The following is a 22,238-nucleotide window of genomic DNA, read 5'->3' on the forward strand; positions in this document are numbered from 1 at the left end:
AGCCGTTCTCGGTCGCGTAGCACACGTACGCATGGGCCACCTGTACGCCTCTCTGACAGTCGTGTCCGCTCTCCTCGCACCTGTGGTGAAGCGCTTTCTCCGAAATGAGAGATGGGAACTGACGAGGTGTCATAATCACGGAATAGTGGCGGCATCCGGTGAATAAAGTGGAAATGGACTGCTCGAAGTGGATCCTTACCGGACGAAGTGGATCTGATCGATATGAAGTGTGTCAAAGGTCGAGCCTACCACCTATGAATTTCTGGGTGACGTTGGAGACGTGGAACGGTACCGTTGATCAGCAATCCAAGGATGAGGTACCTGGATCCGTACCCTATATGGGCTGACTGTGTGGGCCTGGAATAAGAGCTCATAAAGAATGGACCCGGATGACGACGGTGGCTAAGCGCCTAAAGAATGACCAGATGAGCATGTTTGATGGCAGTGCAACTGGGATCCATCAAGAAAATGCTTGAGCTCACCCTCACCCAAGTACGCCAAGGGGATATGGGATCCACCATGTGAGGGTGGATCCAGTGGTGATCCGATGGAGGAAGGGTCGCAGATACCAGCTGAAGGTGGATCGGGCATGAATGACGGATGATAATGCAAGATCCGCCACTAGATTTTTCGGATCCCACTCCCGGATCTTATGTATCGAGGATCTTACACAGAGTGACTAAATATATATCGAATAGGGGTGTTAGAGCCAATAGACCTCGAACTTTCGTGGAGCGTTAGAGACCGCATGTATTTGTAATGTGGAACTGGATGATTGGAGGACTCAGATCCATGAGGAAGTGTACATTTGCAGTATGAGGGGCTAACGTGGCTTGGACCTGGGGCATTATACACATAATATGGCGACCTCATGATGATTGCGCCATGAATTCGGTGGATCTGATGCTGAAACAGCGGGGGGGGGGGGCAAAGCGAGATAGGGCGGGAAGCCGAGTCTGGTAGGGAATTTAGCAGGTAAAAGACATAGAGGGTAGAACTTCAGGCATGTATAGGCTCAACTAATGAATTAGACTCGAATTTGCTTTGTGTTACACAAGTGTCTTCCTGTCCTCAAGAATTGGAACGATATTGGTTGTACGAGCTCGAGGAGGGTTGGGAATTGCAGAGCTAGCGTGGGTAGTGATAACTGGATAATATATTGGTCAGATCCTACCACCTAGTGAGCTTTCCTTATACGTGCAAACTTACAACGTTACTTGGATTTATTACCTGACCAGGTATTGCTATCGACTCGCAACCTTCAAGACCTCGCTAAAGAAGCGGCAAGTCCGACGCATAGGAGCGCAAAGGCACGAAGACACACCCGCAAGGCAACCCTACAGCCAGATCCCAGATCTAGGCCTTTGATCCACCAAGTTCGAATATTCGCTTGGGATCCAGAAACAACTACAGTCGCAGAGTGAAGATCGTACCACTATTGCTCCATTTCCACCCCACGTCTCGCCAAGGCACTCAAGCTTCACCACTTGATCGCTTCGAAGAGAGCAAGATACCCTTCTTAGGTGAGGAAAGCTCAGCAGGCCATTGATCATGGGGGCCCTCACCGGTAGTCGGTCTTTGGGCGCTGTTGGTAAGTTGGATCGAGCAATCTCGCAGATTTTGCTGATCCCGCTTCACCACGCACCACTAGCGACCTCCGCCAAAGTTACTGGGACAGTTCCTGGATTTAGACCTGCCTTGAGAGTCGGGACAGATAGCCTCGAAGCCGGTCTCGCAGACTTTTTCGTAGCGAAGGCCGTACTTGTTTTGGCTCCAGATTTGACGACCGAGGAGACCGCAGCGCTCGTACTGGCCAAGCCGGTGAAGACTTGCGCCTCGAATCGCACCCTATGAGCTAGCAGACAGGCGGCTGGCGGCGTAATTAAACGTCCACCAGACGGCTCAAGTTGGTTCACGATCTGAAGGTAGGTACATGGAATCTGTCTCAAACTCTTTTTGGCGTCTCAACTGGTCGGGCCGGGTATCGACTATTCAGCAGCAAGAGGTTTTGCGCGGAAAATTTCGGGTCACCAAGGTCACAGCGAAGATGATCCTTGGCGTCAGTTTCGAGACGAGGCAACTCGACCACTTCCTGCCTCCGTTATTAGATATTTCCAGTAGGAGGGCGATTACTCACGATCCAGCTACTTCGTCGTCAGCGGACACGAGCTCAGCGAAGAGCATTCGTTCCATTTTGGATCTTCGTCAGACACTTTTCTGTATACAGGACACGACCATCGAGTTGTTTCCCCGGCTAGTGGTAGCAGTGCTCGGCGCGGCTCACATGGATTCGCTTTCACGGCAGTGTGATAATGCCCCGAAAGAGCTCGTATACGCGGTGGTCAATCTCTACACACATGGGTTTACGGTGCCCTTTCAATTCATCAGCTAAGGCCGGCACGTGTCGCTACTTCTTGGAGCCGCACGAACGACAATGAGCCAGGACCCGCCTGGCTCATTGTATCTAATCCGGCTGGTGCGCCACGGCATCGACCGGTTCTGATCAAACGTGGGCGCATGCGGGTCTCTTTAACGTGATGGTGTCCACCACATCTATCAGGTCTATTCGAAACGGGAGCAAGCGCTCTAGTAGTCCGCGTCCTACCGCTTCACCGATTCCGCTTGATATATTACGGCAAGCTCCGAAGCACGACAATTAGGCTGTCCATCTTCACTTCCAGTCTCAAGAAGGGTGTGACTTTTGCTCGTGTAAGCATTCCGATTCGAAGGTGCAGCTACCGGAGGCCATGATATCGTATGTCACTTGGAAGCACGGTGCCTCGCAGTGGGGCACCCTAATCTTCAGAGCTGACGCCACGGAGGTGGACTACAGAGCTCGAACATTATACGGTTCGATTCAACATCGACATTTAACTCTAGTCTACCTAGTTTTTCGTATGGCTTACCTCTCGTACCGGTTCCGTCATCGCGACTCGACGATCCAGGTAGCGCAAGCCCAATCTGGCGGTTGAGTGCGGATTCGGCCTCCCAAGTACACATTATGGCGTTCGATTGTTGTTTCCGATGATCCCACTACCAAGGCGCGTGTGTATGCTGTACTTGGACGGTGTTGGACGTATCTTCCTGGTAGTTGGCGGGCAAGTGGGTTGTTATGCGGTTTACGGTGGCTCGAGGTACATTGCCGTACAGCCGTGATTTATATTTTTGGTGGCTCAGCAGTTATCATTGCGCTGGCGCTATCGCAGTATCGCGTGCACGGGAACAACTTGAAGCCACTGATCAGAACTATCAGGGAGACGCTGAATTTACTATATCGAGTTGTGATCACTCCGGTATCTCGTAGGTACAATGCGGCACCCGATGGTCTCTGAAATTAAATCATGGATCGGGATGCCATCGTCGGGTTGTCATTCGAACTTCTACACGTTCGCTTGGCCGTTTTAAAGTGTCAAAAAGTATCCACCTCAGATTGGGAATGTATCATATCTGATAGGTTTGGAACACTTCGGGATTTTGAATTAGACTGTACCACTTCTCTGAAACTGACAATAAATTCTAGAGACTATCTGTATTATCAATAAGTGATACTGATAAAGTATTAATCTAAACAAAAATCCAAATTATTAGGGGCTATCACGGTTGGAAAGTAAATTTGACCGGCCAATCAAATTAAATCTTCGCGTCCCGTGGCCAGTGATGGTTAGTTATGATTGGTAGAAAACCGTGTCAGAAGTGGTTGGTTTTGCGGTATTTCCAGCTTCACTTTTCTGCACGATTTTGGCCCTCACAGATGACGGATGAAGGATTGGCTTAATTGGCTGACCAAACATACTTACTTTCCAACCGTGATAACCCCTATTGCATAAATCACAGTATAAATGATCTTCATTGCGCCAGACCCGTGTCGCCAATAAATTGTATTTTTTTTAATTAATTTGCTCTTGACGTACCGAGCTATTAAAATACCGGCCTTAGCTACCTGCATTCCAGTAGACGCTTTACTGTCCCGGTAAAAGTTATCGCATCATCAATTCATTTTTCAGCACATGACATGTGTTGAATAACACTAAATGAAATCAAGAAAATATTCTTCTCAGACGGTTTTAATTCCCAGAAGCCAAAGCGTTACTCCATGTTTCGGTATTTGGCATTCTTAACTCATGATATCCATCAGAAGACCAATGTATGACCAACATCCCGTGAGAGACCATCAAGCTGTTCCTGCTACAGCGTCAACCACAGCCTCAACGCTTCCATGTCCCGTCGTGACGAAAATCTTGCACGGGACCGAGTCGTCTCGAAGAAAAAGACCACGCTCTTCCAGCTTCGCTTCCAGTACAACAAATCGCTGTTTGCATTTCTCCAACACTTCCTCGTCCGCCCCCTTGAAACCAATGGCCCTGACAAAAGCTGCGAATCCTAGTGCCGCACGTTTCAGAGCATATTTTCTTTCCCTGTTTTGACGTCGAGTAGAACGTGTCTTCTTTTTTCGTATGTCCACCTTCGCGATCTGTAGCAACCACTCCTTCTTTGAGCCGAAAGTTGAGAGCATGTAATCTTCAAGTGTCTTGCAGCTATAGTACGGATAAGTATCGGGCTTGTCGATGGAATTGAAATGTACCTCCCGCATGCCGAACTTATCCTTCGCGCATCGTTTTGCAATGCGTCCATTAAACTGGTGTTTTGAATCGGACAGACACTGTCGACAAAGACTATGTCGAACAACGGGGCTATCGTTCTCGCATTTGCAGCAATATCTGGCCAACGAGGAATTACACTGCTGGAAATGATCTCCAGTGATCATTTGCATCTTGGTGAGTGTCTGGTTGTTCAGAAACGAGAGGATCTCTTCATGAATGGCCTCGTTGATAAAGCTGAATCTGTACGAGCGGGTCTTTTTGGCTGCGGCTTTGTCGCACTCTTGTTTCTTGGCGCATTTCTTCTGATGCATGGAGAGACCTCGCGCAGTGAACTGCTTGTCACAATAGTCGCATACTGAAATCACTTTAGCGACTTTTCTAGGTGGCGATTCAGACGCTTGGTTGTTGGTCGCGGCACGTCCGTGTTTCTCCATGATTAGTGAAACTAGGAAACTGCGAAAAATGGTTTGTCTTCGTCTTGAGTGACAGCTTGTGACCCAATGACCCAATAGTTATCAATAGCTGTCACTCAAGACAAAGACACACACACGATGCCAATAACTATTGGGTCACAAGCTGTCACTCAAGACGAACGTACATCACAAATAAAACTCAAAGATTTCGAGAAAAAACGTGCTACGTCACTGTTGTTTGCTGTCCACCTGTTCCCCCGTTACTTAATCATAAGATTTTCGGGAAGCAGCCTAATTTGCCTTTTGAAAACTTTTCTATGCGTGGAAACTTAAAATAGTTTTCACAAATTTAATTAACCCAGGTAGCCATGTTTAGCTCAAAATGCACAATGGGTATCCGCACCCACCCATGAGACAGATGGGTGGATACGGACGGTACCCGTTGCAACCGCTGACGGCACAGAGAGATGCTGCGTGGAAAGGTCTTTGTTACCGATGACGAAGACATGCAAGTTACAATGCGAAATTCTTTTTGCGACTTCTGTGAGCAGGCGTTCACTACTCGCGGTATGACTTTCCATCTGAAGAAATGCGCTAAGAAAGATCATGACAAAGCCGCGGCCAAGAAAACTCGCTCTTATAACGTCAGTTTCATCAATGAGAGTGTTCATGAGGTAATCCTGTCCTTCCTGGGCAACCAAACACTTACGAAAATGCAGATGATTACTGGTGATCGTTATAAGCGATGTGAGCCTGAATTGGCGGGATTTTGCTGTAAATGTGAGAATGACAATCCAGTAATTGCTGGTGGCTTGTGTCGGAAGTGTATTCCCATTGGGTTAACTTCACATGCAAGCAGACAGAGATCGAGTAAAAGGTACGGGGTGGGGAGGAAAGATATCCACGAAATGACATCAAAGTTTGGTCACCAAAAAGTCAGCTGGCGGCTGCTGGAACACCACACGGTTAATCTTCACGACTCGAAGAAAGAGTGGCTTTGATTTCTGGTAAAGAGGGACATTCGAACAAAGAAGGCGACTGCTACTCGAAAGCAAACCAATAAAACACAGGATTTTCTCTTTGATCTGTCAGAGGAGTTTGCAGAGTATGTTTACTGCATTAGCTTCAAGGAGACGGACGAGGAGGTATTAAAGCAATGGATTTAACGATTTAAAGCATTAACAGCGGCGCTGTGGGTACAAGGACGTCGAATTCGTTATGATTCACTCTCATGCAAAATATTCGTCACGACTGGAAAAGGAAACTGTTGGGGCTGCTGTCGAGAGTGAAGCGAGGAACAATGAATTGACTCCTCCACTCAATTGAAGAAATCGAGGATGACGGTACCACGATTCAAACGTGCCTATGGTCAGAAGACAAGTAATTTTCTAGTTCGGGTCCTTCAAAGTGTTGAAGCAATGCACCCGACGATTCAATGCACTGAGAGAAATGCTGCGAGAGAAATCAACTTTGTCCAAGATTTATCACTACTGGAAAGGTAGAAGCGTTAGCAGCTACGAAGAGCTCCTCGTTTTTTTTAAGAATAATTTGAAAAACTTACGTTTGCTACATCTCAGTTGTGCTCTGACAAGACCATTGCTGTGGTGAGTTGGCTCGTCGTTACTAAGTAATCAAACACTCACGTTGATCGATCGACTCCTCGAGCTACATATTTAAAGGAAAATCTACAGCAAGAAAGAAACGGATGTCGCTTCTCGGTCTTCTTTAAAGCGAGCGCTTCTCACGTAAGCTTCGTGCCAAGTTGGTGCAAGGGAATAAAAAAATCGTTTAAAGTTGCCGCTTATACAGCTGCATCTACTGCACTGTAGTACAGAAAAAGTAAACTTCCATCTGCAGGTCGCAAACAAAGAGCAAGTTTAAAAATGATCTCAAACCTAATCAATCTGGTTCGGATATTAATCTCAAGTACTTATAAACTCAGAACTTCCAACCTGGTACCGTCGCAGTCACATTCGCCTCTTGCAAGCGTTGCAACTCGAGAGCACCACACAGCCACACAATATATTTGTCCCGCAGCTTCCAGCAGAGTAACAATTTCAGCAAGAGCTGACCTGTTCCGTGCTTTCTCGAAGTGAGAACAAAGCTGCATCCTGTCGTAAAGGTTATCGAGTACTTGAGTGTTTCCTCTTACTCGCTGTAAATGTAGCGCCCTGGGATGTCTCCAGTGCGTCGAGCTTCGTCAAAGCGCGAGCGGCAATTCTCCCACTTACGCGGAAGCTCGAGTCCCCTGTGGTTCTCTAAGTACGAGATGCTCAAGTCCATTTTCACTTTCTCATCGATCACTTCGTTGCCTTGCTGCCCACTTTTCATCTTCCACTGATAATTAGTGTACGCGTTCACAAAGCGCATTTCTTCTGTAGTATCCACCACATCCGAAATGTCGCCCTCTCCAGTGGTGATGAACCGCTCACAGTGTTTAAACCCAGGTCGCAATTGAAGCCCACGCGAGTTCAAAGCCGTCGTCAGGGCAACAAAACGTCTGCTACATTGTTCTAATCGACTCTTGTTGATCTCCTCCTCTAAGTCGATTAGTTGAGCGTAGATGGGAAAATTGGGGGCCAAAGACTCCATAAAAGCGTCTCGTTCCGCTCGCTCCTGTTGCTCCATCTCTTGAATCTTCCTCTCCACCATATCACGCCGCGCGATTTCCCGAAGCCACCCCAACTTCGACCCGAATTTAGTCTCCAAATAGGTCTCCAGATCCACACGTCTGTACAGCGTTTCGCCATCAAGTCCAGCGCTTGTGCATTGTGGAATGTCCACCAGCTCACGCATTTTCAAGCCGTAAACACTCGTGGCCATGTCTTTATCGGCAAATGGCAAGTAATTGCTCGACTTCGACTCACACTCTCGACAAATGTTGTGGAGAAGTTTTGGATTGTCATTTCCACATTTGCAGCAGAGCTGAGCCAGGTGAGGCTCACAAGTCGAGTAGCAGTCGCCAGTGACGGCGTGCAATTTGGCGAGTGTCTGGTTACTGAGGAAACTGAGGATGAGCTCGAACACGTCTTCGTCGAGAATACAAAGGTGCTGGTAAGGTCCAGTATTCTGCGCTTGGTCGCTGACGCCGTAGCGCAGCCGTTGCTGCTCCATTGGTAGAACGCTTTGACAAAGTGTCGGTGGCGCAGCGAACAACAATGACTGTAGACCGTATTATTCTAATCGATGTAGCTTTCGTATTTGATTTTCGAACCTCGTTATGAATAAAGACAGGGGTATCATGTTCGATAGGGTTTAGTACAATAAGCTTGTATTTGATTTTTTTTGATAATTTTCTGAACTAGTAATTTACCAGGCTTTAGAGCATCTCCACCGGTGTGTCGCAGACTCGTTGCCTTCCGATTGGCCGGAATGTTTTTAGCGATAGACACCGAGAGGCATCACTCACCAATCTGTCGCTATGTGGAGAAATCGTCTTCTGCGAGAAGCTCTTGACGACGAGGAAGAGGCGTACGTCTGCTCGCTACTTTTGACCCCTCGCGCACCGAAAAAGAGAAAACACGGCGGTTCACAGCCCGGCAAGGCTGCAAATGTCGACAGAGACTTCACTGCGGCTAATGAGATGCTTGTGCGGCGAAGTATCGCCGCACAAGCATCCTGGTACTATCGTACAGTATGACTGCAAGATTAGCGTCCAAAGGTTGTCCGCCCTCTGATCGGCCCCTGCGATTGGGTAGCGCACCACGCCGTGCACAGGACGGCGTCTTCCTTGTCCGACCAAGCTTTTCCTCGAGGCATTGTTCGTTTGCAAGTGATCCAACCTCCTATAGATTTCAGTCGCTATGGCGCCCGAAATAGCGACCACAACCCCCCGGTAGCTAAAAAATTGGCGATAGAGACGCCTGGTGAAACCCCAGTAGTTATCAATTTGAGCTCTTCAGTCGCTATATAGATATAGAGCCCCACCGGTGGAGATGCTCTAAGAGCATTTAGGAGATGCATACAGGACGAAGTGCATAGGTTGTTCATCTAAGCCCACGTATCAGGTCGGAAAATATGTCCACTCAAAGTGTACCATCTCTTCATTATTCCAAAGTTGGTGTGTGTACATGTGCTTATTAATGCGATAGTATGCGGTTTGAACGACATCGACTTTTTAAAAAGCAGGAGCGATCACCACAGTCTCACCAGCACCTTATCGGCCTCTGCTAGCCCCAGTGCGTGCACTTTTACAACTTCAGCCTCGTTTATTACACCTCAACGACAAAAAAAAAGAAACTCACAAACTTTTGATCTTGATTTAAATTCGTTTTTTTAAATTTCCTGAACTACATGTAGTAAATTACCAGATTTTAATTCACTTAGCTCGATGAATTTCAGAAAATTTAAAAATGTTTTCGTTTCTTAAATCGGGGTAATATCGGATATTATCTAAGATTTGGCCACTTTCAATCTATCCGAGACGGCTTACAAAGCACCACGTACATCGGCTCGTCCGTCATGAATCACATTTTCACATCATGCCTTTGGTAGCAGCGTACAGTAGGGGCACGCGTTGAACCTTTCAAATGGGTATTCTGCCTTGTACATGTACTATGAATTGGAAGCTACTTCGAAGTATTATATTATAGATAAAAAATTGTAGTCTTCATAGTTTAGATGGTGTACGATTTAATAATCGTACAGGAGCATTAATATCTAGTGTGTGAAGAGGCTGTAAACCACGTTTGCAGGCCGCAAATGCGGCACACCGAACGTGGAGCCTGCCATTAAGCGTCTGAAAAAAACCTAATCTACCAAGTCGTTAATGCCAGGTTTCCAAAAGATTTATTTGAATAAATCTATAACTATGGCAGACCACAACTCATGACCGAGCAGTTCTGATCGGACGGAGGATAAAGTAAGACGCGGATCGACCAGAATACAAACCACGAGCGATCTTACGCAAGGCCGGGTCTAACTCGACGCTGGTGACCTCCAGCAGGGCGCGGACGAGGTCCTCCCACGGGCAGTAACTCGGATTCTTGATGAATTCTTTCAATGAGTGGGGATACGTTAATCAACACCGGATCGTTAAACCCGACAGGGATATCGTCGTTTTCCGGGAGTCCCAGAAGTCGATGGGCGTCGAACTGTAGAACGGTGTTCTGACCGATAGGCAAAATCGGTGCGCGGTTGGGGTCGTCATTACCAGGAAATTGCCCGTTCACACGCTCCTCAAATCGGTACTCGCGGGTCCGTAGTTTCGGTGACAGCTTAATCGACACAACATACTCAACACCGGGGTATCGCCGCCAAAGAGCCGATTTGCGATCCAAGCCTCCCCACCCTTCACAGACTCCGAAGTCCACTTTCACTGTACTATACTGACGCCATCGTCTCAATCCTGGTGGTAGAACACCCCCAACGGTGCTGTATGGCCCAAAGCTACAATCTGGCTGGATCAGAAGCTCATTCTCCATACCGGGCGGAGGGTCATCAGTTGTGGAGTCGCTATGATGGCTCAGATGGTCGATTCCCGTCCCCGCTAAAGCCATTGATGCGGAAAATGCGCCAGCAGCGCTACCGTGTATGCTACCAGGAAACTCCACAATCCAAATTCTGCCGTCGCGCCACTCCATGTACTTCGGATTTAGCGCTTGTCTGGGCGATCTGACGTAGCGGTTCCAGTCGCTCACTGATGCCGTACACAGCTCGATGACGCGCCTTGGCTAGCAGAGGGCACGCGGATCGGGCTTGAGTCGACTTGGACGTGTGTAGCGGCCTTGGCTGGCAGAGGGTCGCTTGTGTGGGTCGACTTGAGCTTGAGTTGGAAGATTTGAAAGTGAATTAAATTATGGATGAGCGGCAAGGCTCTCTCTGTTTAAACTACTGCTACGTTCAAACATTCAAACTGTTCAAACGTTTGAAATGTTCTTCTTCTCGAGAAACTTGTTGCACCTTCTCGAGTTCTTATCCTTGTCCTTCGCCACAGGATTCATCCATATCAGGCAGGCAGTCATGTCATACTCCCCCCATGAACCTGTGCGGTTTAACAAGGAAAGATGCGGCGGATGCTGACTTGCTGCGTCGTTGCACCTTTGTCGATGGTGACCGTGCCGTTGGTGTGCACTAGCTTGATGGTATACGGGCCGTGTGCAACAGCTCGCGTCTTGGATCGAAAAGCTTTCGGGATCCGAAGCATGACATTGTCTCCTGGATTGTAGAAGTGCTCGATGCGCTTGTCGTTCTCGCGATCGTTGTCAGCGAGGATCGCCTCGAACCTTCTCTTGGACAGATAGCTCCAGTTCGCTTGATGCAATTGGCGAGATATCATGTCTTGGCCGAAGACGAGTTGTCCGGGTGACGCATTCAGGATACTGTGGTAACTGGCACGCACTGCAAATGCCGCGTAGTTTAGCGCCTTCTTCCAGTCCACATTCTCGTAGCACCGAACGATATTTAGTAGCTCCAAATGAACTCGTTCGCAGATGGCATTGGCTTGTGGGTTCTTAACGGTAATGGGCTTCGCCGTGATACCGTAGCTCAGCAAGAGCTCTTGAAATTCTTTATCAGTAAACTCTGGGCCTTGGTCGTGGATTACTTGTTTTGGACGAGGGTACCGGCAGAGCCATTGACGGTCGAAGCTCTCAGCTGTCGTTAGCGCCTCCTTGTTGGGCTGGACGGCGACTTCGAGCCAGCGTGTGGCGTGGTCGATCATTGTGATGCCATAACCACCGTCGTCGTAAGGACCAATTAGGTCAACGTGTACCACATCCCATGGATTCGCTGTCTTCAACGTTCGTGGGGGCAATAGTCCGTAGTCCTGCTTGCCACCGTGTACTTTTGCACGCTTGCACACAAGACACTTCTTGACGAACGCTGTGATAAAGGCCTCCATACCGGGCCAGTAGAGAACTTGATGCATCGTCTTGAATTGACGCTCATGGCCAGGATGTCCGAGGTTCTGATGATACCAGCTTACGAGATCCTCGCGCAGCGATTCAGGAATAACAACTCGCTTCTGATACGCGACCAGTGAACAACCAAGAAGAGGCATGAGCTTGTAGTCAGGATTGTTGGTTCCGGCAAGACATGCAGACTTGATCGTCTGAATTGTTTCATCTTTCTCTTGATGATCTCGGATGACTGGGCCGTGCATTACGCACTCAGGCTCGTCAGTCGCAGCGTAGATCTCTTCGTCAAGCGTCTGCTGTTGGTTAGAGTCGAACTGCATACGTGAGAACGCGTCAGCACCGATGTTCTTGGAACCCTGGATGTAGTGTAGTTTGAGTCGGTACTCAGAAAGAAGTAGCTTCCAGCGCTTCACGCGCAAATTCGTCTCTGTCGGGTAGATTAAATTTTTGTGATCGGTGTGGACCACGACCTCGAAGCCAAGTAACATAGTTCGATACTCGCGAAGCAGAGACACGATGGACAACAATTCCAGTTCCATCGTTGTGTAGTTGATCTGGTACTTGTTCAGTGACCGAGAGTAGCAGGCAAGAATGGATTTCTGCTGCATGATGATACCTCCAAGCTGCTTTCCACTGGCATCGGCGTACACATGAAAGGGTTGGTCGAAATCTGGAAACGCCAGGAGTACAGCTTCGGCAAACGCCTTCTTGATAGCGTTGAACGCGTCTGTGTCGCTCTGCAGCCAGGTAAACGGGACCTTGTTGCTGGTGAACCGGTTGAGCGGAGCACATAGTGCAGCTTTGTTAGGTACCATGTCGCGATAATAATTTATCATTCCAAGGAACCGACGGAGTTCCTTCCTGTTCTTGGGCACTGCGATTTGCTGTATGGCTTGAATTTTCTTGGCCTGCGGCTGAATGCCTTCAGCAGTTAGCGTAAAGCCTAGGTAGTCAACGGAGTCACGTAAGATGTGGCATTTCTTGCCGTTGAGGGTGATATGGTATCTGTTGAGCCTTTCGAAAACCACACGAAGGTGCTCCAAGTGTTCTTCCTCGTTGCGAGAAAACACCAGTATGTCGTCGAGATAAACCACAACGAATTCGAGATCTCCAAAGATCTTCTCCATAGACGCTTGATACTCATCAGGTGCGGTTGCAACGCCCATGGGAAGTCTTTTGTGCTGGAACTTGCCCCATGGCAAGCAGAAAGCTGTGTATGGCCGGCTTTCTTTGGCAAGTCGACGCGCGTAGTAACCCATGTTCGCATCAAATGATGAAAGGCACTTCGCCCCTGCGAGGCGCATGAGAATTTCGCGGATCTTGGGCACGTAGTACGGGCTGCGGCGCAGGTACCTGTTCAGTAGTCGGAAGTCGATCAGCAACCGTAACGAACCGTTCGGTTTGACTATGAAGAAAGCTGGAGAGGCCATTTCCGAGTCGTAAATCTGTTCGAGGACGTCTTGGTTGACCAATCGCTGGATTTCTTTCTTGGCTTTGGCTTCGATGCTCCTTGCAATCGCGTACGGTTTTGCATGCACGGGCTTAAAGTCAGGAGACAGAGGTAGCACGTAGTCGTCGAACTTCATTCTGCCAAGATGGCCATCGTATAGATGCGCGTACTGCTGCAGGAGATGCAGGTAGCGTGCAGCCAATTCTCCAGACACCGTGTCAGGCATCAACTCAGTCGGCTGGACTGCATCGTCGCTTGTCTCCTTGTACTCGTCGGGGAACTCGGGGTCGGTATTCGTATCCAAAGCCGTCGCAGTAACCGGAGAGCCCGTGTTCAGCGCGGTGGAGCAGCCATCCCATTGAACGATTTTATCCTTGAAATTGAGCACAATGCCCAGTGCTTCCATCAGGTCTCGTCCAATGACCATTGAGTCTGTGCTGCTCTCAAGGACCTCAAACCGGTGGGTAATTCTGACCGACGGGTTGAGCTTGGTGAACTTGAACTGCACGATGGCGCTACCGTCACTCTTGACCGGACCACCTGCAGTCTGAAAGGTTGTGTTGGACGCGACTTGTCTGCGTCCGTGCTTGGCGATAGCTTCCATAGCTGCCGCGTTGATTACACTCTTCGATGCTCCACTGTCCAGGAGGGCTTCAATAGTGGAGTGTTCGCCACGTAACTGCACGTCAATGCGCAATGGCGCCTTTGTGGTAGAAGGCTTCTTATTTACCAGACCGATGAACTTGAACTCTTCACCCTCGTCACTGGACTCACTGTCAGCTTTGTACACCTTCGGGTACTTCTTCGACTTGGACGGCTTCTTAGTTTCAGCTTGTTTGTGTTCGGCTGGTTGCTGCTTCTTGAGTGCGAAGCAGTCACTGGTGTTGTGGGATGAGGTCTGATGGTGTGAGCACCATTTACCCTGTCCTTTCTGTGTTGGTGCAGCAGAGTTCCCGTGCTTGTTCTTGTCATTACCGCTCTTGTGTCGCTCCAAGTGGGTAGACTTGCTCGGTTGGGGGTAGCGAGAAGGCTTCTGCTGCTGATGGCTGTTTTTGTCCTTCGAGATGGACTTCTCGCGCATTTCAATGCGCTCGAAGTACTAAAGTAACTCACTCATTCTTTCGTGGACGATTCCAGACGCGGCAAGTTTGTCTTGCCACGCGTGAGGCATGGCACCATTCAGGAAGCGGCACTGCTGTACCTCGGGAAGACTTTCAGCGTTCACTGGTAATTCAGCGAACATACGCACGAGTTCCTTGAGCCGTCTGTAGACTTGCTGTACTGACTCGTTCGAGCGCTTGGTTAGGTTCCAAAGCTCTTCGTCGAGGGTCTCGCTGTAGTCGAGAGGGACTAGTTGCTGGCCGATATTCTCGTAAAATTGTGAAAATGAGAATCCTTCCTGCGCCGCCTGTCTCGCAGCATCTTCGACATCGTTCTTCATCTCACCGTCAAGTAGTAGGAGAAGTTGTAGTGCGGCTTGTTCGACGTTCCATCCTTTCTGCTGGGCTAGACTCTTAAAGCGCATGCTCCATCGCAGCCAGTCCTTGGCATTGCCGCCGTAGAACTTGGGGATGTTGATCTTCGCGGTGTCGGCCGGAGCGTGCTCAGTCGCTGGGCTCGTGACGATAGTGTAGGTGACGTAGTCGTTCTTGTCGTGAGACTGTCGCACCATCTTGGAAGGTCTTGAATGATTGATCCGTTCCAAATTTGATATATCAAAATGACGCGCCTTGGCTAGCAGAGGGCACGCGGATCGGGCTTGAGTCGACTTGGACGTGTGTAGCGGCCTTGGCTGGCAGAGGGTCGCTTGTGTGGGTCGACTTGAGCTTGAGTTGGAAGATTTGAAAGTGAATTAAATTATGGATGAGCGGCAAGGCTCTCTCTGTTTAAACTACTGCTACGTTCAAACATTCAAACTGTTCAAACGTTTGAAATGTTCTTCTTCTCGAGAAACTTGTTGCACCTTCTCGAGTTCTTATCCTTGTCCTTCGCCACAGGATTCATCCATATCAGGCAGGCAGTCATGTCATCGATAAAGGGCTGGTCATCATTGTCGTTGTCGACGAGAAGCAAGTCCCTGAGCACATTCCAATCTAGGCGTCTGACTGCGTTGTTAATTGTGCGGACCGACATGATTCGATGCACACGAAGCAAATGATGCAGCTTGGTTTTGTCACTCTCGCGCTCCAACACTATTGGCCATAATGAGCTCATTATTTATGCTTTTGTCAAAACGAGTCTCAGAACAAGCCTTTTTTGACATGTTAAATTGTGCAAAGATTCTACGCTGACACCATATTCTAGACGTCAATAAATATAGTACTTCGAAGTACTACGTAGCGTTATTATGAAATAACTAAAAAAAAAAATTAGCTCTTCGAGTTCAACAAGCGACGAGCAATGTACTATATCTCCTTGTAGTACGTTTGCGTCTCGTGACGAAACCCGGGTAACGTTTCTTCGTCTAACCATTGGTTTTGGTCTTCACCCAGACGTTCGACCTTGTCAGTCGGAGGGCCGTCTTCATGGGCACCAGCGAAGTCAAAACACTCTTTCCAGTCCGTTTTGTTCTTGGTTAGTTCATCCGAGTGAGAATTTAAAAGACCTTACGGAATCCCTATGTGCCAAAATGGGGATTCAGAAATCGCACATATCACCATTTTATTAATCAATGGTCGAGCATCATATATGAAGTTGATCATCTCCATTTTATTAATCAATGGTCGAGCATCATATATGAAGTTGATCAAAGTTTGTTTTTAGATTTAAGTTTATAAAATTATTTTTAAAAAATCGCCTTCTGAATTATTTCTCAGCTCTAAATTATAATTTTAACATTTTTCTACTGGGTAAGAAAATACTCTAAAACGGGTCGATATGGGCAAGGCGTGTCGAGATATGGCGGAGGCGCTGCGGGACTGCATGGTGAAGCAAGAGTGCATGGCTGACGGCACCAAAACACTTAAGCAGTGTCTCCACGACCGCGCGTACTCGCACGAGTGCAAGGTGGAGGCGGAAGTGAAGAGGATAATGCACATAATTGAAAGCTTCTAACAAGTGCGTTGATGTACAGGAATACCGCGTGGCTTACTTCGAGTGCAAACGCGGGCAAATGGACATGCGTCAAAGGATCCGCGGTCCGAAGGGAGGCATGTCGAAGCCGGTGGATGGTAGCAACAAAGCTTAGGTGGAAAGCTGCGTAAGGAAACAATGAAATGCTTTTTTGTTTGCCTAGCCCCTATTTTACTTTTATTTTGTCATTTTAAATATTTATTAAATAGTTATCAAAACAAATTGATTATTTTATAGTTAGTAAATATTTAAAAGGACAATCAAAGTAAAATACCAGTAGGTTTGAGGATGTAAAGTATTCCTAGGTATTCTGCCACAGCAGCTTCGAAGACTAACTGCTTCTCTGTTGTTAACGCTAAGCTGTAAATTTGTTTGACGCCAGACCTGAATCCACGCTCCAAACCGTCGCCCAATCAATAAATCCAAGCAGATACCAGACTTTTGCTGACATGATGATACCCGAAACTTCCCTTTGAAGTTGTGATACACAGTCGAATCTTCTCGAAGTGCGCAGCTTTGCGTCACACACTGATCCCTTACACCGTTATTTGCCACCAGATTTAAAAAAACAGCCCAACCTTGTTTGCTAAAAAGAGCAAAACAAATAGATCTCAGTAAAACCTCTTTAATTCGTTTGCTTCAACTCAAATCTGTTAAACAGATCTCCGCCATACGTGAGGCTCATAAAGAGCTCCTCATTCTCAAGCAAGCTCAAAAGTAGCGATGCGTGCCATGCAAATTATCCGTCGCGTTGCGGCAGCCCGTGCGCTGCCGTCAGCTGCCCGCCTGGCCCCGCGTGCCGCCGCTCCCTTCCTCTCCAACTCGCTAGTGGCCACTCGTCAGCCGCTGCGCACGTTCGCCTCGGACGGCGACGATTTCTTCCTTGAGGACGACGAGGAAGATTCGTTCGTGCAGTACCCGCCCGTTGCCGCGCGCGTGCAGCACCAGGCGCCGCAATTTACGGCCCAAGCCGTGGTAAACGGTGACATCGCGGATGTGTCGCTGGACACGTACCGCGGCCAGTACGTGGTGCTGTTCTTCTACCCCAAGGACTTCACGTACGTGTGCCCCACCGAGATCATCGCATTTAACGACCGTGCCGAGGAGTTTAAGGCGCTTAACACGCAGCTGATCGCCGTGTCCTGTGACTCGCCTGAGAGCCACTTGGCCTGGACGCGTCTGCCGCGCAACAAGGGCGGGTTGGGCAAGATGGACATCCCTATTGTCTCGGACATCACTAAGGTCATCTCGGCTAAGTATGGTGTTCTAGTGGAACAGGCCGGTGTGGCCCTGCGTGGCCTGTTCATCATGGACAAGGAGGGCGTTCTCCAGCAGATCACCATCAACAACATGCCCATTGGCCGCAGTGTCGACGAGACTCTGCGTCTCATTAAGGCTCTGCAGTTCGTCGAGGAGCACGGCGAGGTGTGTCCGGCCAACTGGCAGCCTGGTGACAAGACCATTAAGGCCACGCCTACGGACAGCCACGAGTACTTTTCCACGGTCAAGGACGACGTCGACGACGACGACGCAACTGTGCTGACGCTCGTGAAGGATAAGGCCCAGTTCCAGGCTCTGATCAAGAGTGGCAAGCCCGTCGTGGCTGACTTTATGGCCCCGTGGTGCGGAAAATGCGCTCAGATTGCTCCGTTCTTCGCAGACCTGGCGGAGGCCCACCCGGAGGTGACGTTCGCCAAGCTGGACGTGTCCATTCCCGAGGTGGAGAAAATCAAGGACGAGCTTGAGGTCGGCGCGTACCCGGAGTTCCGCTTCTTCAAGGACGGCAAGGAGGTCCACGAGAAGATTTCTGGCTACAAGAAGTCGCTGCTCAAGAGCGCCGTGCAGAAGTTGCTCTAAGTCTCAATATGAGCTCTTGAGTTGCTTTATTTTTCAGCAAACATTTTCAATAACAAAACGCAAAAATGTTCTTTTGAAAAAGCTTTTTTTTGGTAAAAATGGACCTATGCATTCTCGTAGCGAGCGCGGGCTAGTCGCTGTCGACGTTCCTTGTCGGAGGTGACATCGGAGAGGTCCACTGTGGCTGAGAGTGGCGCCTTTAAGCCAAGTCCAGCGGTGTCACTCCGTCCGCCTTGTCCGGCTGCATCGATCGGTGCCGTGATGCCTGTGCCATGCTTGCCTAGACCCTCTCCGCTCTTCCATCCCATCATCTTGAGCATCTTGCCACCGATTCCAGACTCCAGAGAGATAGCACTAGGCTCTGGAGTTGGGCTGCTGGCTGGAAGCACACTCCCGTTGCTGACAGTAGCCGAAGCACTTTCTTCTTGTCGCTGCTTTTTGGCATCTCGTTCCATCTCCTTCTCGTGCTCTCGGTATTGTGCAGCGAGATGTTGCTTGTTCTTATTCGCGTTTGCCAAATTTGCCAGATGCAACTTCGATAATTTTTCATGTTTGCGAAGCATCTCCAGAGACCCAAACTTCCTGCGACAAAGCTACCATAAAAATCAAAGTAAGTCACAGCATTTGACCAAAAAACACACACAATCGTGCAACAGGGCGCTTACCAGACAAATGGGCAGTTGTTGCGGGACACTCGTCAATGCATCAATGACGGAATCTGCAGTAGACGCAGCACGAGGCTCCGCAGTGATATCAGTCCTTGGAGTAACTGTCGTGTTTGCATTGCCAGCCTCCGGCTCTTTCGCTTCACGCTGGCGTTGTGACCACTTGGCTATGTCGTCTGCACTCTTGCGCTTCATGCCAATACTGGTCCCACCGACTGCACTGGCTGCAGCTGGGGCTACACCGCTCCCCACTGCTTTAACCTGGTTGCTTTGCTCACTAACCGACGCTGCTGAGGCGAACGCTGTAGTCTTGATTGCAAACGAGATCCCCGGAGCTTTTTTCTTGTCCTTCTTCAGTGATAAACTCAACGCTGCTTTACTAGCAGCTGGAGTCTTCGCTGTAGTGGCATCGCTGTACGCTTCATCGTCAACAGGTAGCGGCGGCTCGATTACCTGAAAGGCAGACGCTCCACTACTCTGAGGATCCACACACCGATAGTACAGGCCAGTAAACGAGTTGTGGTACACCAGGGTGTGTGCATCGTAGTAGAACAAGCTGTCTGGATCCCAGTAGAGCCCGTACTCGCTCACATAGACGTAGCTGCCGCCTGCTGTCTCGAACGGTGGAGGCCACAGCTTCTTGGGTTCTTCAAAGCGAGGCACAACTGCCGCTGCAGCACTATCCAGCAGTGCGCTCACGTCTAGGTCGACACTGGTCTGCTGTGGATACACACGCAGTGCGCGTAGGAGAGCAGGAGACTTTGGAGATTAGAAACGTGTTTCGTACTGCGTCTCGTCCAGTTCAGCAGACAAAAATGCAACATTCGTTCACCTGATCAGTTGTCGTGTCAGCTCCGCGGCCTTGAGAGAGCGACCATTGTGCTTGTTCCAGCGCTGTGACGACCATGGAGCTGCCTGTGCGCGGTCCTGAGTGCAAGTCTGCCGCATTATGCGACCTGGATTTGAGAGATTCCCGCGCATACGACACCTCCACGTGCGCGTTCTGCACCATTAAGCCGGCACATTTCTGCAGTGCAGTTGTCGCCGCCTACAACAGTCAATTTCAGCAGCACAATCACCCATTAGAGTGCTGTTAGTACACGACACAAAGAGTGAATCATACGTCAATATCGCGGAACTCGACGAAGCCAAACCCTCGCGACAGATTCGTCGTGCGGTCTCGAATAAGTCGGATGTCTTGTACGCCGTCAAACTCGGCGAAAGCCACGTGGAGCTGCGTACAGTTCATACTTGATCAGCGACTAGTGTTGCATGACTACAGGTTGTGCTTACGCACCTCGCCTTCCTCGATATCTGGAGGGAGCATGCGCACCACGAGCACGCGAGACGCAGCGGTATGTCGTCTGTGTGTATCCATCTCATCTCTTGGTGGAGCACCTTGAGATGCCATAGGGTTTGCCGACTCCCCTCCATAATGAGAATCATTACGATTACGCATCTGCTCTTGACGAAATACTGAATTCACTGGGATCTCCTTCGTTTGAGCCGTTTTGGGTGCATTGCACTGGAAGCAACTTGTTCGTCGACCGAAATTGGTCACATTGCACTGTCGCAAAGACCAAAAATGAGCAACTAATAGTCAGTGAATAGCTGAACTAAGACCCACCTCGTCGCAAATCCAGTCTGGTCGCGGTTGCCACTGACGCTGGTCATGAGGTCGGTTCGAGTCATCTGGTGAACGCCGACGGAAGCCATCCGTGTAGCCGACGTTCACAGCTCGATGCTGCAGTACCAGAGGCCTCGTCTCTGTGGACACATTCGCAGTTTCACTGTCACAACATGAGGAAAATCACTGTAGTACAGTTGCAACGCTCTACCGAAGGCGTTCATTGCTCGCATCGCGCTCTCCACCGAGTCGAAGTCCACGAAAGCGAACCCGCGAGGTTCTCCAGTGGCCTACAATGGGCCAAAATCATTAGAATTGAGCACGACCCTCGTGAAATTACAGTCCAAGTGTTCTGAGCGTACCTTGTCGTAAATTATTCTAGCCTGTAATGGTCGGAAAGGCTGCAAAGCGTGGAGGATCTGGACGAGGATGACGAAGCGGACGGTGAGTGACCTGATGACTTGGAAATGCACGGCCCTCTCTTGTTCTAGTTCATTCTACCACCCCCTTCTACCACAATGTTTTATATTTAATGGTGGCAAAACTCTGGTCCAATAATTGTACCATTTCGTCGTCTACGGAGCGCGCCAGACCGCGCAGCAGTAGCGTGGAGCTGGGAGGGTGGTCTTGGTGTGCGGCATGTAAGCTGTGACGCTGCGCATGAGGCGCGTCGGGACGGCCGAAGTGCGGCGAGCGTCCAGACATTCTCCAAAGATAAGGAGTGATTTTTTAAACGAGTTGTGATTATTTGCCAAAGGAATTTTTTTTACACAACATTCCAAAAATTACATTAAGCCACAACGCATTCTATTGCTTCTTAGAGCCGCCAAAACCGCCGAAGCCCATCATGGCCATCATTTCAGCATCAGCATCCGGAACTTCGTCTACTGCTTCACGTTTCTTGTCAGTGTCGTCTTGTTTGTCCTGGTTTGGCGCCTCTTGTCCGAGTTTCTTGGCTTTCTTCTGCTCCTTCTTCTGTCGCTTGACACGAGCCTCCTCTTCCTCTGCTGCCTTCAGCTTCTTCTCGTAGTCTATGGAACACAAAAATACCAATGAAAACAAAATTAAAGGGCGATTAGTATGAGAAGATCAGGAATACCACCGACACTAACGTACCTTCCATTGCATCCAGCTTCTTGGTCATCAACGGGTCCCATTTGCGCTTAGACGCACTTTGCAGTCGATTCTTCACCTGGTCCACTGTCGAGCGCTCGACTCGCATACTGTAGCCGAGTTTGCGCAAGTCTGAAGATAACAATACTACAGTTTAGCCTATTGCAGAAGCTCCGTCTCAATACTCTACTTACGCTTTTTGCCATTGATGTGGTCCAGATACGCCACCGAGTCCTTGAGGCCGCACTCGCAAACCGCGCAGTAGTAGCCGCCACTTTTGCTTACGTCGTCGGACTTGACCACTTTCACGGTCCCCACGCTGCTCTCTAGAGACATTTTGGCGGTACGAGCTTTCAGAAATGCACGAGCCGAGCCCGCAGGTCCTGCTGCATCCTCGTTGGCAGATTGGAACTCCTCTTTCGACGAATTAACCACCTTCTTCGTCTGCAATGAGGTCCAGTTATTTATCTGCGTAAAATACTCCACAGCAGACATTGAAAGGCAGACGCACCTCCTCCTTCTCTAGTTTTCCCTCGGCACGGAGCTGGGCGAGCTTCTCGTAGTGTGCGCGGTCCCATGTCTG

General features: G+C 49.3%; 6 protein-coding genes across 6 annotated transcripts; 2 read left to right on the forward strand and 4 right to left on the reverse strand.

Annotated features, from left to right (window-relative positions):
- Positions 1-7,162: 7,162 nt before the first annotated feature.
- On the reverse strand, positions 7,163-8,128 carry PITG_00848 (uncharacterized protein; the record flags this gene model as incomplete). The annotated part of the gene is made up of 1 exon (XM_002909350.1): positions 7,163-8,128. The coding sequence occupies one exon, from the start codon at positions 8,126-8,128 to the stop codon at positions 7,163-7,165; it is 966 nt and encodes a 321-aa protein (XP_002909396.1).
- Positions 8,129-16,198: 8,070 nt separating this feature from the next.
- Positions 16,199-16,508, forward strand: PITG_00849 (uncharacterized protein; the record flags this gene model as incomplete). Its single annotated transcript, XM_002909351.1, has 2 exons — positions 16,199-16,339; positions 16,395-16,508. 2 exons carry the CDS (start codon positions 16,199-16,201, stop codon positions 16,506-16,508), a joined length of 255 nt encoding a protein of 84 aa, XP_002909397.1.
- A 578-nt stretch (positions 16,509-17,086) lies between these two features.
- PITG_00850 (thioredoxin-dependent peroxide reductase, putative) lies at positions 17,087-18,720 on the forward strand (the record flags this gene model as incomplete). The annotated part of the gene is made up of 1 exon (XM_002909352.1): positions 17,087-18,720. One exon carries the CDS (start codon positions 17,117-17,119, stop codon positions 18,248-18,250), a length of 1,134 nt encoding a protein of 377 aa, XP_002909398.1.
- On the reverse strand, positions 18,355-19,822 carry PITG_00851 (uncharacterized protein; the record flags this gene model as incomplete). Its single annotated transcript, XM_002909353.1, has 6 exons — positions 18,355-18,611; positions 18,669-18,843; positions 18,916-18,968; positions 19,062-19,117; positions 19,217-19,635; positions 19,727-19,822. 6 exons carry the CDS (start codon positions 19,820-19,822, stop codon positions 18,355-18,357), a joined length of 1,056 nt encoding a protein of 351 aa, XP_002909399.1.
- A 210-nt stretch (positions 19,823-20,032) lies between these two features.
- Positions 20,033-20,766, reverse strand: PITG_00852 (uncharacterized protein; the record flags this gene model as incomplete). Its single annotated transcript, XM_002909354.1, has 4 exons — positions 20,033-20,149; positions 20,213-20,482; positions 20,543-20,682; positions 20,754-20,766. The coding sequence occupies 4 exons, from the start codon at positions 20,764-20,766 to the stop codon at positions 20,033-20,035; spliced, it is 540 nt and encodes a 179-aa protein (XP_002909400.1).
- A 583-nt stretch (positions 20,767-21,349) lies between these two features.
- On the reverse strand, positions 21,350-21,991 carry PITG_00853 (uncharacterized protein; the record flags this gene model as incomplete). Its single annotated transcript, XM_002909355.1, has 3 exons — positions 21,350-21,573; positions 21,659-21,787; positions 21,850-21,991. The coding sequence occupies 3 exons, from the start codon at positions 21,989-21,991 to the stop codon at positions 21,350-21,352; spliced, it is 495 nt and encodes a 164-aa protein (XP_002909401.1).
- Between the last annotated feature and the right edge of the window lie 247 nt (positions 21,992-22,238).

Source organism: Phytophthora infestans, genomic scaffold, assembly GCF_000142945.1.
Source record: "Phytophthora infestans T30-4 supercont1.1 genomic scaffold, whole genome shotgun sequence".
In the NCBI taxonomy this organism is placed as follows: domain Eukaryota; phylum Oomycota; class Peronosporomycetes; order Peronosporales; family Peronosporaceae; genus Phytophthora; species Phytophthora infestans.